General features: G+C 33.8%; 4 protein-coding genes and 1 pseudogene across 4 annotated transcripts; all 5 read right to left on the bottom strand.

Moving 5' to 3' along the window:
- Positions 1 to 573, bottom strand: LOC117913977 (annotated as a pseudogene).
- A 1,224-nt stretch (positions 574 to 1,797) lies between these two features.
- On the bottom strand, positions 1,798 to 2,506 carry LOC117923709 (putative calcium-binding protein CML23). The gene has a single exon (XM_034842135.1). The coding sequence runs from the start codon at positions 2,446 to 2,448 to the stop codon at positions 2,026 to 2,028; it is 423 nt and encodes a 140-aa protein (XP_034698026.1). The 5' UTR covers positions 2,449 to 2,506; the 3' UTR covers positions 1,798 to 2,025.
- Positions 2,507 to 4,842: 2,336 nt separating this feature from the next.
- LOC117923591 (probable calcium-binding protein CML31) lies at positions 4,843 to 5,584 on the bottom strand. The gene has a single exon (XM_034841955.1). The coding sequence runs from the start codon at positions 5,374 to 5,376 to the stop codon at positions 4,954 to 4,956; it is 423 nt and encodes a 140-aa protein (XP_034697846.1). The 5' UTR covers positions 5,377 to 5,584; the 3' UTR covers positions 4,843 to 4,953.
- Positions 5,585 to 9,392: 3,808 nt separating this feature from the next.
- LOC117923153 (probable calcium-binding protein CML31) lies at positions 9,393 to 10,110 on the bottom strand. Its single transcript, XM_034841395.1, has one exon. It carries the CDS (start codon positions 10,058 to 10,060, stop codon positions 9,638 to 9,640), a length of 423 nt encoding a protein of 140 aa, XP_034697286.1. The 5' UTR covers positions 10,061 to 10,110; the 3' UTR covers positions 9,393 to 9,637.
- Positions 10,111 to 12,452: 2,342 nt separating this feature from the next.
- On the bottom strand, positions 12,453 to 13,075 carry LOC117923180 (probable calcium-binding protein CML31). Its single transcript, XM_034841417.1, has one exon. It carries the CDS (start codon positions 12,992 to 12,994, stop codon positions 12,572 to 12,574), a length of 423 nt encoding a protein of 140 aa, XP_034697308.1. The 5' UTR covers positions 12,995 to 13,075; the 3' UTR covers positions 12,453 to 12,571.

The following is a 13,075-nucleotide window of genomic DNA, read 5'->3' as shown; positions in this document are numbered from 1 at the left end:
TTTATACAGAAAGAATCTTGGTTTACAAGTTACTCTTGTTCAACTCAGGAAGCATCAGAGCATCACGAGCTTGAACTCATCAAAGCTAAGAACCCCATCCCCATTTACATCAAAACTCCTCCACACTTCTTGACTCCCCCAATCTGCTCAGCATCCTCTTCAAGCTCTTTGGAGTAATACACCCACCCCCCATCCATCTCGTACATCCCAAAGGCCTCTCTCAACTCCTTCATCTTTCTCTCTTCATCCTCTCCCTCCATCCACCCCACAAATTCCTCCAACCCCACCAACCCATCTCCGTCTGAGTCCATTGACTCCACCACTTCTCGTGCCTCCTCCATTAGCAGCTCCTCCCCTATCGTCCCCACGCAGCGTTGAAGCTCCCAAGGAGAGAGTTTCCCATCACCATCTTCATCAAAACGCTTGATAAGACGTTCATATACATTGCAATTAATCATGGCCGGGCCATGTGCTAGTACCGCAAATGTGGAATTGGATAACACTTGATAATAAGATGAGAAGATGAGAAGATGTGATAGCACTTTGTGTGTACATACAGTTTTGTGGGGACGCGTGAAAGGACTCGAGCTGTTAGGAAGACTCTATTAGGAAGCTCTGGGAGAATAAAGAGAAGAGTGTTGGGTTTGTCATGGAGTGCGTGTTTTGCAGGTTTTGTGAAGGAAAGGAAGAAGGAGAGAAGTTGCCAGTTTTAAGGTGGAATTGCAGTCTTCAACGGTCAAAAGATTTAAAAGCCGCCATTCATAGTCTTTTTGTCCTTTGCCCTTTTCCTCTACGTGCACACGTCCATTGGAAACATGGTTTGAAAAGTTGGGAAATTTCACAGATATTTCGAGGAAACATAGGACATCCGAGGTCGCCGAAACGATGCCACTGTGAAAAATCGTCAAAAAAATTGACAATAGACAAAATATGGAAAATTTTGCCAATTTTTTATTTTTTTTTATCCTCATTTTTTTTTTATCTTTTATTTTCAATTTATATTACCCTTTTTATTTTATATTATCCTTTTATTTTTAATATTTTTCTAATTAATTATAATTTAAACAATTACTATCCTTTAACTTTATTTTTATTTTTTTATATTTATCCTTCTAATATAAAATGTTGGAAGAAGGCACATAGAATAATAATAAAAAACTTTACTATACAAGTTATTGCTCAACTTCTAAAGAAAGTTTATTATGCAAGTCATCATGTAATGACATGAGAAAACATTATTATAGAATTTCATTGTCTACATCTAGAAACACTTTAGAATACAAATCATTTCTCAACTTCTAGAGATGGTTATAAAAGGTTAGAGGTGTAATAACGTACATTAAATAATTTAATTTTAGTAAATAAGTTTGGGCTTGACTTCTAGAGAAAGTTTACGGTATAAGTCATGTCTCAATTTCTTAATATGGTTATAAAAGATTAGCTGATCTCCAATTTTTAAATATTAGTGTTGTGACAACGGAAGCTTTGATGCAAACATATTAAAGGAAGATGATGTGAAAGGCTATTAGGCGTAGGAATATTGGCATGGATGAAAGGGTTAAAGTACTTCAACAATAAATTATAAAATTGACTGAAAATTGGAATGGAGTGAAGGCATTGGTAAAAGTGGGATTTCCAGCTCCTCCTGGGGGCGGGATTTGATTTCTCATATTGGGGGAGACCAGGGAGTCAAGTTGGGTCCTTTACAATTGATTATTTGATGATCGGTTTCTTTCTCCACCCCAACTTTTATCATTACAGATATAATATTGTTTACTATCATTATTGCATGTTGGCTCATAAGAAAAGAGAGCCTAAACTATTCATATGTTCCTTCAAATAAGAAAATCCAGAATGGGGCAAGCTTCTCCAATCACCCTTCATAGAGAGCCTCCCTAGCAAGCATACAGACTCGTTAACTTCGCAAAAATAAATAAATGGGTATCATATCTATTTATAGAAAGAATCTTTTGTTCAACTTATAAAGAATATCATCTTCACTTTCAGACTCAGGAATTGTAAGCATCATAGCATCATGAGCTTGAATTCATCAAAGCTAAGAACCCCATCGCAATTTACATCAAACTGCCTGATCATAACACAGCACTCTTCCACACTTCTCGACTCCCCCAATCTGCTCAGCATCCTCTTCAAGCTCTTTGCAGTAATACACCCACTCCCTTCCATCTCATACATCCTAAAAGCCTCTCTCAACTCCTCCATCTTTCTCTCTTCACCCTCCCTTTCCATCCACCCCACAAATTCCTCCAATCCCAGAAACCCATCTCCGTCCGAGTCCATCGACTCCATCACCTCCTGCGCCTCCTCCATGAGCAGCTCCTCCCCTATCGTCCCCACGCAGCGTCGAAGCTCCGAAGGAGAGAGTTTCCCATCACCATCTTCATCAAAACGCTTGAATATGCGTTCATATACGTTGCAGTTAATCATAGCTGCGTGACACAAGAATAAGAATGACAGTGGGAATGGGATTAATAACACTTTGCAATAAGATGAGAACATGTGAACAACAATTTGTGAGTGAGTATATATACAGGCCATGTGGGGACGCGTAAATGAGCTGGAGCTCTTGAGTATGAGAAGAATGGCGTGTTTGGTGTGATGGAGTGCTTGACAGGTTTATGGAGGAAGAAAGTCAGAAGTTGCGAGGTTCTGAGATGGAAATGCATTAAATTAATCTATCACGGTCAAAAATACTGTAGTTCATTTTGCCTTTTTTTTGGCTCCTCTTTTCTTACTCTTTGTACAGGACATGAAGTGGAAATGACGGGGAAAGTGTGGAAAATATTCTTTCTTCTGAATTTGGAATATGTTTGAGTGTGGAATAATTATATCTCAGAGACATTATTCAAAATTTCTATTATTACATTCCTTTCTGTATACAAAATTATATCTACTCAAATCAGGTAATATCCATCTTGAAAAAACAAAAATCCAATAAAAAAATCAATGTAGGAAAATAATGATAATTAATGACCTACAGTTCATCATTAATATTAATAGAAAATTTCAACGTGGGCGTTAGCCTATTGGGATTGGGATTTTCCGGCAAGAATTGCAATGAGATACTACTTCTCAGTAGCTTCATAATCAAGCAAGCTAGCCTCATTGGCAGTCAAATATGATTTTGGTATCAGCAACATCCTAGGCCATGTTTCTTTCCTGAGAAAATGTGAAGAAAATATGCACTCGAGGAAAAATAAAAAAATTTCCTCACACAAAACTAACTTTCTTCTAAAACATGAAAGATGTCCACCTTACACAAAAATACCCTCAAAAAATAAGATTCAAACCCTTGAAATTTAAGAACAAGGATTAGAGGTGGAGAGAACAAAAGTTATTGCTCTCTCTCTCTCTCTTTCTCTCTCTCAAATCTGCCATTTGTTCTTCATCTACTTCCCACAAACATCACTTTGTTTTGAAACTTTGCATTCATCATTTAACACTTCTTTGTCTCCTCATAATCATCAATTAACGTCTTACTTTGTCTTAGAACTCTAACCCTAAACACAAATCTACTACAATTTGAGTAATTTCAATTCTATATAGTCAAATCTAAGCTCCACTTTGATAAGATTTACATTCTCATTTTTTCTTTTCTTTTTTCTAAATATTGTTTCTATGTGTTTTCTTTCTGAATCAATTGAGGGAGGATGCATTTCATATTGGATTAAAAAAGATCATTTATGTTAGATTATATTGTTGGAAGATATTCTTAATTGGTGGATATATAAGAAGATTAGCTTTCTATAATAATTTTTAAAATATTAATAAAAAAGAAAAAAATATTAAGGAAATATGAAAAATAAAATAAGTTGTTTGCGTATTTAAATTTCTCTCCATGGCCATTAATGAAAAATAGAGAAAAGAATAGTCATAAGTCAACTTTCTTCACCATTGAAGAATAAATGAAGAAAAAATACATAATCAAAAGGGGAAAAAATGAGATGAAAATAAAAAGAAAAATCGTGCTATGATAGAAATAAAAGTAAAAGAGGTATTTTTGTTCAAGATGGGTTATTTTTCAAGTTCTGAAAAGATTGAGTTATTTCCACAAATATGATAATCATTTAGACCATTTTATCAAAAAAAGAAAAAAATTGAATTTATTACTACTATCTATTTTTCAAATTAAAAATGTATCCAAGGGGCATTTCTTTTTTTACATTTATATAAATAGTTAATAATTTGAACATATATAAGTTTTTAACTATATATTTTAATCAATTAATTCTTTTTACATTTTCATTTTATTGAAGAATTAAGATAGTTTTAAAAATAATTTTAAAAGTGTCATACTTTACTAAATATTTTAAAAAATTATTGTATCCTTTTCAATGGTATAATTTATGAGACCAAATGCCCCGTTAGAAATGTACGGAGTTTGACTACACATAAAACCTTATAGAACACGAACCGTATAGACCACGAAGACAATATTGTGTGTGCGTAAGAGGGTGAATATGACAGCCCATGTTTACTAGGGTAGAGGGTGCGTAAGATGTTGTGTGGCACTTATGGAGAGCAACTCATGTGGTGTATGTAAAGGCATATAGAAAAGTCTTAAGCCAGTTACTAGGAATCCAAACCTGATGATATGTTAAAAGTGGGTTTCCCTGCTGCTCCTGAGGAGGCTGATCAATTTTGTCTCATGGAGAGACCAGCAAGTCAAGTTGGGTGCTGTGTCGTACGTTGATCCGTTTGATGATTGGTTCCTGTCTCGGCCAGTTTTTAACATCACTGTTATCATAAGGAAAGGATAATATTGTTGATTATCATTGTGGGATGTTGGCTCATTAGACTCGCTAACTTTGCAAAAATAAATAAATAAATGAATGAATATATTCCTCTATTTTATATAGAAAGAATCTTGGTTTACAAATCAATCTTTTTCTACCTAAAAAGAATAACGCATTCACTTTTACTTATGAAGCATCACAGCATCATGAGCTTGAACTCATCAAAGCTAAGAACCCCATCCCCATTTACATCAAATTGCCTTAGCATAACACCGCACTCTTCCACACTTCTTGACTCCCCCAGTCTGCTCAGCATCCTCTTCAAGCTTTTGGGAGTAATACACGCACTCCCATCCATCTCGTACATCCCAAAGGCCTCTCTCAACTCCTTCATCTTTCTCTCTTCGTCCTCTCTCTCCATCCACCCCACAAATTCCTCCAACCCCACCAACCCATCTCCGTCTGAGTCCATTGACTCCACCACTTCTCGGGCCTCCTCCATTAGCAGCTCCTCCCCTATCGACTCCACGCAGCGTTGAAGCTCCCAAGGAGAGAGTTTCCCATCACCATCTTCATCAAAACGCTTGAAAATGAGTTCATACACATTGCAATTAATCATGGCCGGGCAACACAAGAATGTCGGTACTGCAAATGTGGAATTGGATAACACTTGATAGTAAGACGAGAAGATGAGAAGATGTGAAGATGTGCTAGCACTTTGTGTGTATAAGTAGTTTTGTGGGGACGCGTGAAAGGACTAGAGCTGTTTGGTATGGTGGCTTTGAGGGTGAAGAAGATCAATGAAGACTCTACCAGGAAGCTCTGGGAGAATAAAGAGAAAGTGTTGGGTTTGTCATGGAGTGCGTGTTTTTCAGGTTTTGTGAAGGAAGGAAAGGAAGAAGGAGAGAAGTTGCCAGGTTTTGAGGTGGAATTGCAGTTTTCAACGGTCAAAAGATTCAAAAGCCGCCATTCATAGTCTTTTTGTCTTTGAAAAATAGGGAAATTTCACCGATATTTCGGCGAAAATGCGCCTGACAGCACGAGCACGTGGGTAGCGAGAGGGCAAAAAAATCGGCGATTTTTTTTAAAAAAAAACCACTGATTTATTGACGATTTTTTCAAAAATCCCTTTTTTTTTTTTTTTTTTATCCCAGTTTTTTTTTTTGTTTTTTTTCAATTTATCTTTCATTTTAAATTTATATCATCCTTTTATTTTTTTATTATTTTTCATATTGATCTCCTTAATCCTATTTTAAAAAATTATAATCACTTTACTTTAATTTTTTTTATATTTATCCTTCTAATTTTATTTAATTTTAAATGTTTTTATTTTAAAATATTAAAAAAATATATTTATTCAAAAATTGCTAATGAATTTCTAATATTTAAATAAATTAATAGCAAAAAATTCTCATCACAAATTTATAATAAAATTTTAAAAGTTAAATATCAAACGGAATATTTTATGTAAATCGATTTAATTTTTTATTTAAAAGGTAATAAAACATGTTTTAATAATCTTAATTTTAATTTTTAAAATAAATTAATATAAATATATTAAAAGAATTTAAGTTAATTTTTTAAAAAAAAATGAAAAATATTATCTTTGATTATACTTATATCAACTATATTTATAAAATAAAGTTAGTACGTGTATTCTTTCTTATTTTATTATTTTTATGAATTTTTAATAATTTTTGTCCTATTGATATTTTTATCAAAATATCCATTAATATTTTATCAATATTTTTTATATATCTATAAAGATATATTTACATTTATCGATATTTTCATCCTTACATGGAAATGAACTAACATCAAATTCCAAGAAATAATGCCTTTGATTTGGTATTGTGAACAATGAATTACAAACTTTCACTCTCATAAAATCTTGACTTGAGCTTTCCCCCTTAAGTAGTAGCCGTTTAAGAGATAACATTTCATGCTAACCACTTTGACCTAAAAATATTTTAATAGATTATTTTCATTTAATATGATTCTTATTATTTCTTATAAAGTTTATTTTTCCTCTCAACAAGATTTTCAGAGAGCTAGAAAATTTTGTTCAATCCATAATCATTAATAATTGTTTCAAAATCATAATTTTCAAATTCTCTTATGATAATTTATAATACAAGTTATGATAAAACCCTTCTCATTTTAAAACAATTTAAAATTTTAAAAAAAATTAAAAATAAAAAGAAAAATTATTTTATGATTTAAAAATACAACCCAAATGTTATTATCGATTTTAGAAAAACATCTTACAAGTTAGCCTAACTCAAAGTATTGATGAAGCCAGCCTAACTTAAGAGATTGCAAAAAACTTAATTAGGAATCAATAGGAAGAAAATGTTGGAAGAAGGCACATGGAATGATAATAGGAAACTTTACTATACAAGTTATTGCTCAAGTTCTAAAGAAAGTTTATTATGCAAGACATCATGTAATGGCATGAGAAAACTTTACTATATAATTTCATTGTCAACATCTAGAAACACTTTAGAATACAAGTCATTTCTCAACTTCTATAGATGGTTATAAAAGGTTAGAGGTGTAATAAGGTACATTAAATAATTTAATTTTAGTAAATAAGTTTAGGCTTAACTTCTAGAGAAAGTTTACACTATAAGTCATGTCTCAACTTCTCAATATGGTTATAAAAGGTTAGTGGGTCTCCAATTTTAAGATAGGGTTATTGGATTAAAAAGTTCATTGAAAATCCAATTTTGTAAATCTAACATTTCATCTTTTTTTGGTTTGATTTTGATAAAAATACCCTTATTATTTTCTTATAAAAATACTTGTTTCTTATAAAATATTTTGTAAATGCTTGAAATAATTAAAGACATTTATGTCAAAAATGAGTTATGTTAGGAATATTAGGCTAATCCAACCTATAATAATCACCCTAGAGGAGGGGGGGGGGGGGGGGGGGGTGAATAGGATAATAGTCTCTTTTCGCAAATTTAAACAAGTGAATGCAAGAGACAATTATATGCAAATATATAATAATCAATATATAGACAATTACATATAAATTAAAGAGTAGGGAAGAGAGAATGCAAACACAAGAGTTTATAGTGGTTCGGCGCAACCCGACCTACATCCACTCTCATCTAACTTCAATCCCGAGCTTGAGGTTCCACTAATCCAAAGCTTCCAAACTAAGCCTTCAAGCAATACAATTGGATTATGGTTCCAATTCACCCTCTTGGACTTTTAGTTTCAACCACCCTGTACACTTCTTAAGAGATATCTCACTCTTAACCAACCCCTCAAGTGATACCCCACACTTGAGAAACTTCATCTCAAAGATTTACAAATGAATTATCTCTCAAAAATCCTACCACAAGAACTTTAAGCTCAAATGATACAAGAAAAACTATGATTGAATAGTGCACTAAAGATATGCAAGTTTTGAAATAATGGTGCACTAAAAAATACTCTTCCAAGGTTCAAATATAATCAAGAAAGATTTGGAAAGGTTAAGCTCTTGAAACAATGAAAATTAAAGCTTTTTTATATAAGAAAAAAACCAAACTAGCCGTTGGGGGTTCGACCGGTCGAGTTAGGAATCGACCGGTTGACTAGCCGTTAGCATTTAATGCTTGGTAGGTGACCGTTGGGCCTCAACTAGACCTCAACCGAACCTCAACCAGACCTCGATCGGACTTAGACCAGACCTCAACCGGTTGAGGTTCAACCTTGACTGGGAAGAAAAGGTCACTGGGAGAGAAAGAAACTTTTTGGCCTCCTTCAACCGGTCGACCGGTTGAGCCATTTTTTGGCTCAACACCCAACCTTTTTCAACTTAAAACCTTTTAACACAAGTTTGAAAATCATTTAACACAAGGATTTAATTGAAAATATGAAATTATCCAATTCTTAAGATATTTAAAACAATATTAATCTTAGATGATTTTGATGCATAAATAAAGAATGAAATGCATGAAAATCCTAGTGCACCAACAACCTTACAAAGAGATCATATGAAGCTTTGGTCTTGAAAAAACTCTTCTCTTTGAGGTGGTCTTCTTCTTCATGATTTCTCGTTTGATTGATTTGTCTTTGTGATTGCCACTTTGGAAATCGTATTGCCTAATTACACTTAAAATATGATCATTAGTTCTAAACCTTATTTTGTTATCATCAAAATCAAGATTAACCAAACATTGGTTTCACAAGTTATTTTCTAAATAAAAACATAGGAAGTGATAAATTCACAAACAGAAGAGTATTTCATCCCTTTTAACTAATTATTTCTTTAAAATATTAGTGTTGTGACAACCAAAGCTTCAATGCAAACATATTAAAGGAAGATGATGTGAAGGGCATTAGGCATAGAAATATTAGCATGGATTAATGGTCATAAGTTAATGTAATTAAACAATAAATTACAAAATTGACTAACAATTGGAATGGAGTGAAGGCATTGGAAACCAACCGGATGTCATGTTAAAAGTGGGATTTCCACCTCCTCCTGGGGGCGGAATTTGGTTTCTCATATTGGGGGAGACCAGGGAGTCAAGTTGGGTCCTTTACATTTGATTATTTGATGATCGGTTTCTTTCTCCACCCCGACTTTTATCTTTACAGATATAATATTGTTTACTATCATTATTGCCTGTTGGCTCATAAGAAAAGAGAGCCTAAACTATTCATATGTTCCTTCAAATAAGAAAATCCAGAATGGGGCAAGCTTCTCCAATCACCCTTCATAGAGAGCCTCCCTAGCAAGCATACAGACTCGTTAGCTTTGCAATAATAAATAAATGGGTAACATATTCTATTTATAGAAAGAATCTTGGTTTACAAGTTACTCTTGTTCAACTTATAAAGAATATCATCTTCACTTTCAGACTCAGGAATTATAAGCATCATATCATCATGAGCTTGAATTCATCAAAGCTAAGAACCCCATCGCAATTTACATCAAACTGCCTGATCATAACACAGCACTCTTCCACACTTCTTGACTCCCCCAATCTGCTCAGCATCCTCTTCAAGCTCTTTTCAGTAATACACCCACTCCCTTCCATCTCGTACATCCCAAAAGCCTCTCTCAGCTCCTCCATCTTTCTCTCTTCACCCTCTCTCTCCATCCACCCCACAAATTCCTCCAATCCCAGCAACCCATCTCCGTCCGAGTCCATCGACTCCACCACCTCCTGCGCCTCCTCCATGAGCAGCTCCTCCCCTATCGTCCCCACGCAGCGTCGAAGCTCCGAAGGAGAGAGTTTGCCATCACCATCTTCATCGAAACGCTTGAATATGCGTTCATATACGTTGCAGTTAATCATAGCTGCGTGACACAAGAATCAGAAGGACAGTGGGAATGGGATTATAACACTTTGCAATAAGATGAGAACATGTGAACAACAATTTGTGAGTGATGGTATATATATAGGTTTTGTGGGGACGCGTAAATGGACTGGAGCTCTTGAGTATGAGAAGAATGACGTGTTTGGTGTGATAAGTGCTTGACAGGTTTTTGGAGGAAGAAAGTCAGAAGTTGCCAGGTTTTGAGATGGAAACGCATTAGTCTATAACGGTCAAAAAGACGATAGTTCATATTGCTTTCCTCTTTTCTTATTCCATGTACAGGATATGGAGTGGAAATGACGGGGAAATTGTGGAAAATATTCTGTCTTCTGAATTTACATTCATTCCTGTAGCTTCATAATCAAGCAAGCTAGCATCATTGGCAGGCGCAGTCAAATATGATTTTTGGTATCAGCAGCATCCTAGGCCATGTTTCTTTCCTGAGAAAATGTGAAGAAAATATGCACCGATAGAAAATAAAGAGGAAAAATAAATAAATAAAAAATTGATTGAAAGTAAATTTTTTCACATGTTTTTTAAAACTCGTTTAAGATAGTGTAATATTGAAACTTTGGATACATTCCTATTTATTTTTAAGATTAGAAAATAGTAGAACTTTTATATAAAATATACCAATTTTTACCCACTTAAAATTTAATAATTTTAAAATTATTTAAAAATTTGAGATATCAAAAAGAAAATTACTAATTCAAATTTTAAAATTGCTTAAGGTGTAAAAATATAAAATAAATTTATAGTTTTTTTTACAAAATGTTCTATTTTTTATATAGAAATTTTAAAATTTTTTAAAGTATAACAATAAAAGATAAATTTATATTTTTTAACGGAAGGTTCTACTTTTTATATAGAATTTTTTAAGGTTATTTGATTAAAAGGGTCTCAATAATAGCCATAACTATTTGCACAAATAATAACATTTTCCTTCTAAAACATGAAAGATGATCTACTTGGCACAAAACTGGGACCCAAGTTTATAAAATACAAATTTCAAGCAACTATCTTAAAATATTTAACATTTTATGCACTTTTTGATCAAATTAAGGTATTATCTTTGATCATTCGGATACTACCTTTTAATGATATAAGTATTATTTTTATCATATTAGATACTATCTTTGATATGTTAGTACATTAAATTTAAATTATTTTTAAAGAGTGCGTATTTTATAATTATTTTCATATAAGTGTGTTTACAAAATTTGTTACTACTATCTATTTTTTAAATAAAAATGTATCAAAGGGAAACTTATTTTTTACTTTTAGATAAAGATTAAATAATTTGAATATATAAAATTTGAAATTATATTTTTTTTTCTATGGTAAACCAAATATGAGAATAATTACTTTTTTTTGCAATTTTTTTCCTTCCCTTAATGAGCGCTTTTCAAGACCAAATATAACCTTAATCTTCATGACAAATTGATGAAGTGTAACACTAAAGTAAGTGAGCAATAAGTAAGAAAACGAAACAAATGGGAAAGCAATCAGGCGAAATCACTTATTATTTCAAGATTGTTGACCAACAGGATTAAATGAGTCTGAGCTAAGTTAAATCCTCAAGATAAGAGTTGTCATAATCCTCAAGTGGAACCTCTTAATGCTATTTGATACTATTGTTATACATGTTATTGTGAATGGCTAACTTCAGTTTTGTTATTCTATTTTTTCCAGCACCCACCATGCTTGAGTGGCACACAGAGGAATTCTTGATGGCTGAGTGACGCATGGTGATGTTTTTTGAGTTCTCTCGCTGTTTCCTCTTTTAAGTCATCCACATGAGCCACAATCATGTCAACCTTTCCATTCCATATTCTCATGGATGTATAGCTCTACATCTCGATATATGTACATAGAAGGGTCCTGTGCTTGTTAGTTTCAAGCCACCTAATTGGCTCCTGGGTCATGATTAGTCCTAGACGTACCTACACGTCCCGGGATGGTATATATGAGACCCGATGCCTAGTTAGAAAAATGCGGAGTTTGACTACTCATAAACCCCATAGAACACTATATGTAGAAAGGCATGTAGAAAAGTTTTAAGCCGGTTGATAGGAATCAAACCTGATGATATATTGAAAATATCTTTATATAAATTATAAAACGGAGTGAAGATTGGATTGATTGTACTTAAAAGTGGGTTTTCCTGCTCCTCCTGAGGAGGCTGATCGATTTTGTGTCTCATGGAGAAACCAGCAAGTCAAGTGGGGTACTTTATCGTATGTTGATCCGTTTGATGATTAGTTCCTGTCTCAGCCAGTTTTTAACATCACTATCAGCATAAGGAAAAGATAATATTGTTGCTTATCATTGTGGGATGTTGGCTCCTTAGACTCATTAACTTTGCAAATATAAACAAATAGATGAATGAATGAATATATTCCTCTGTTTTATATAGAAAGAATATTGGTTTACAAATCAATCTTTTTCTACCTAAAAAGAATAGCACATTCACTTTTTCTTAAGAAGCATCACAGCATCATGAGCTTGAATTCATCAAAGCCCAGAACCCCATCCCCATTTACATCAAATTGCCTGATCATAACACCGCACTCCTCCACACTTCGTGACTCCCCCAATCTGCTCAGCATCCTCTTCAAGCTCTTGGGAGTGATACACCCACTCCCATCCATCTCGTACATCCCAAAGGCCTCTCTCAATTCCTCCATTTTTCTCTCTTCATCCTCTCTCTCCATCCACCCCACAAATTCCTCCAATGCCAGCAACCCATCCCCGTCCGAATCCATCGACTCCACCACCTCCTGAGCCTCCTCCATCAGTAGTTCCTCCCCTATCGTCCCCACGCAGCGTCGAAGCTCTGAAGGAGAGAGTTTCCCATCACCATCTTCATCAAAACGCTTGAATATGAGTTCATATACGTTGCAATTAATCATTGACAGGCAACACAAGAATGTTAGTACCGCAAATGTAGAATTGGATAGCACTTGATAATAAGATGATAAGATGAGAAGATG

The sequence above is a fragment of the Vitis riparia genome, chromosome 1 (assembly GCF_004353265.1).
Source record: "Vitis riparia cultivar Riparia Gloire de Montpellier isolate 1030 chromosome 1, EGFV_Vit.rip_1.0, whole genome shotgun sequence".
Lineage (NCBI taxonomy): Eukaryota > Viridiplantae > Streptophyta > Magnoliopsida > Vitales > Vitaceae > Vitis > Vitis riparia.
The sequence above is the reverse complement of the archived record's forward strand: the minus strand, read 5'-3'. Positions and strand labels throughout refer to the sequence as shown.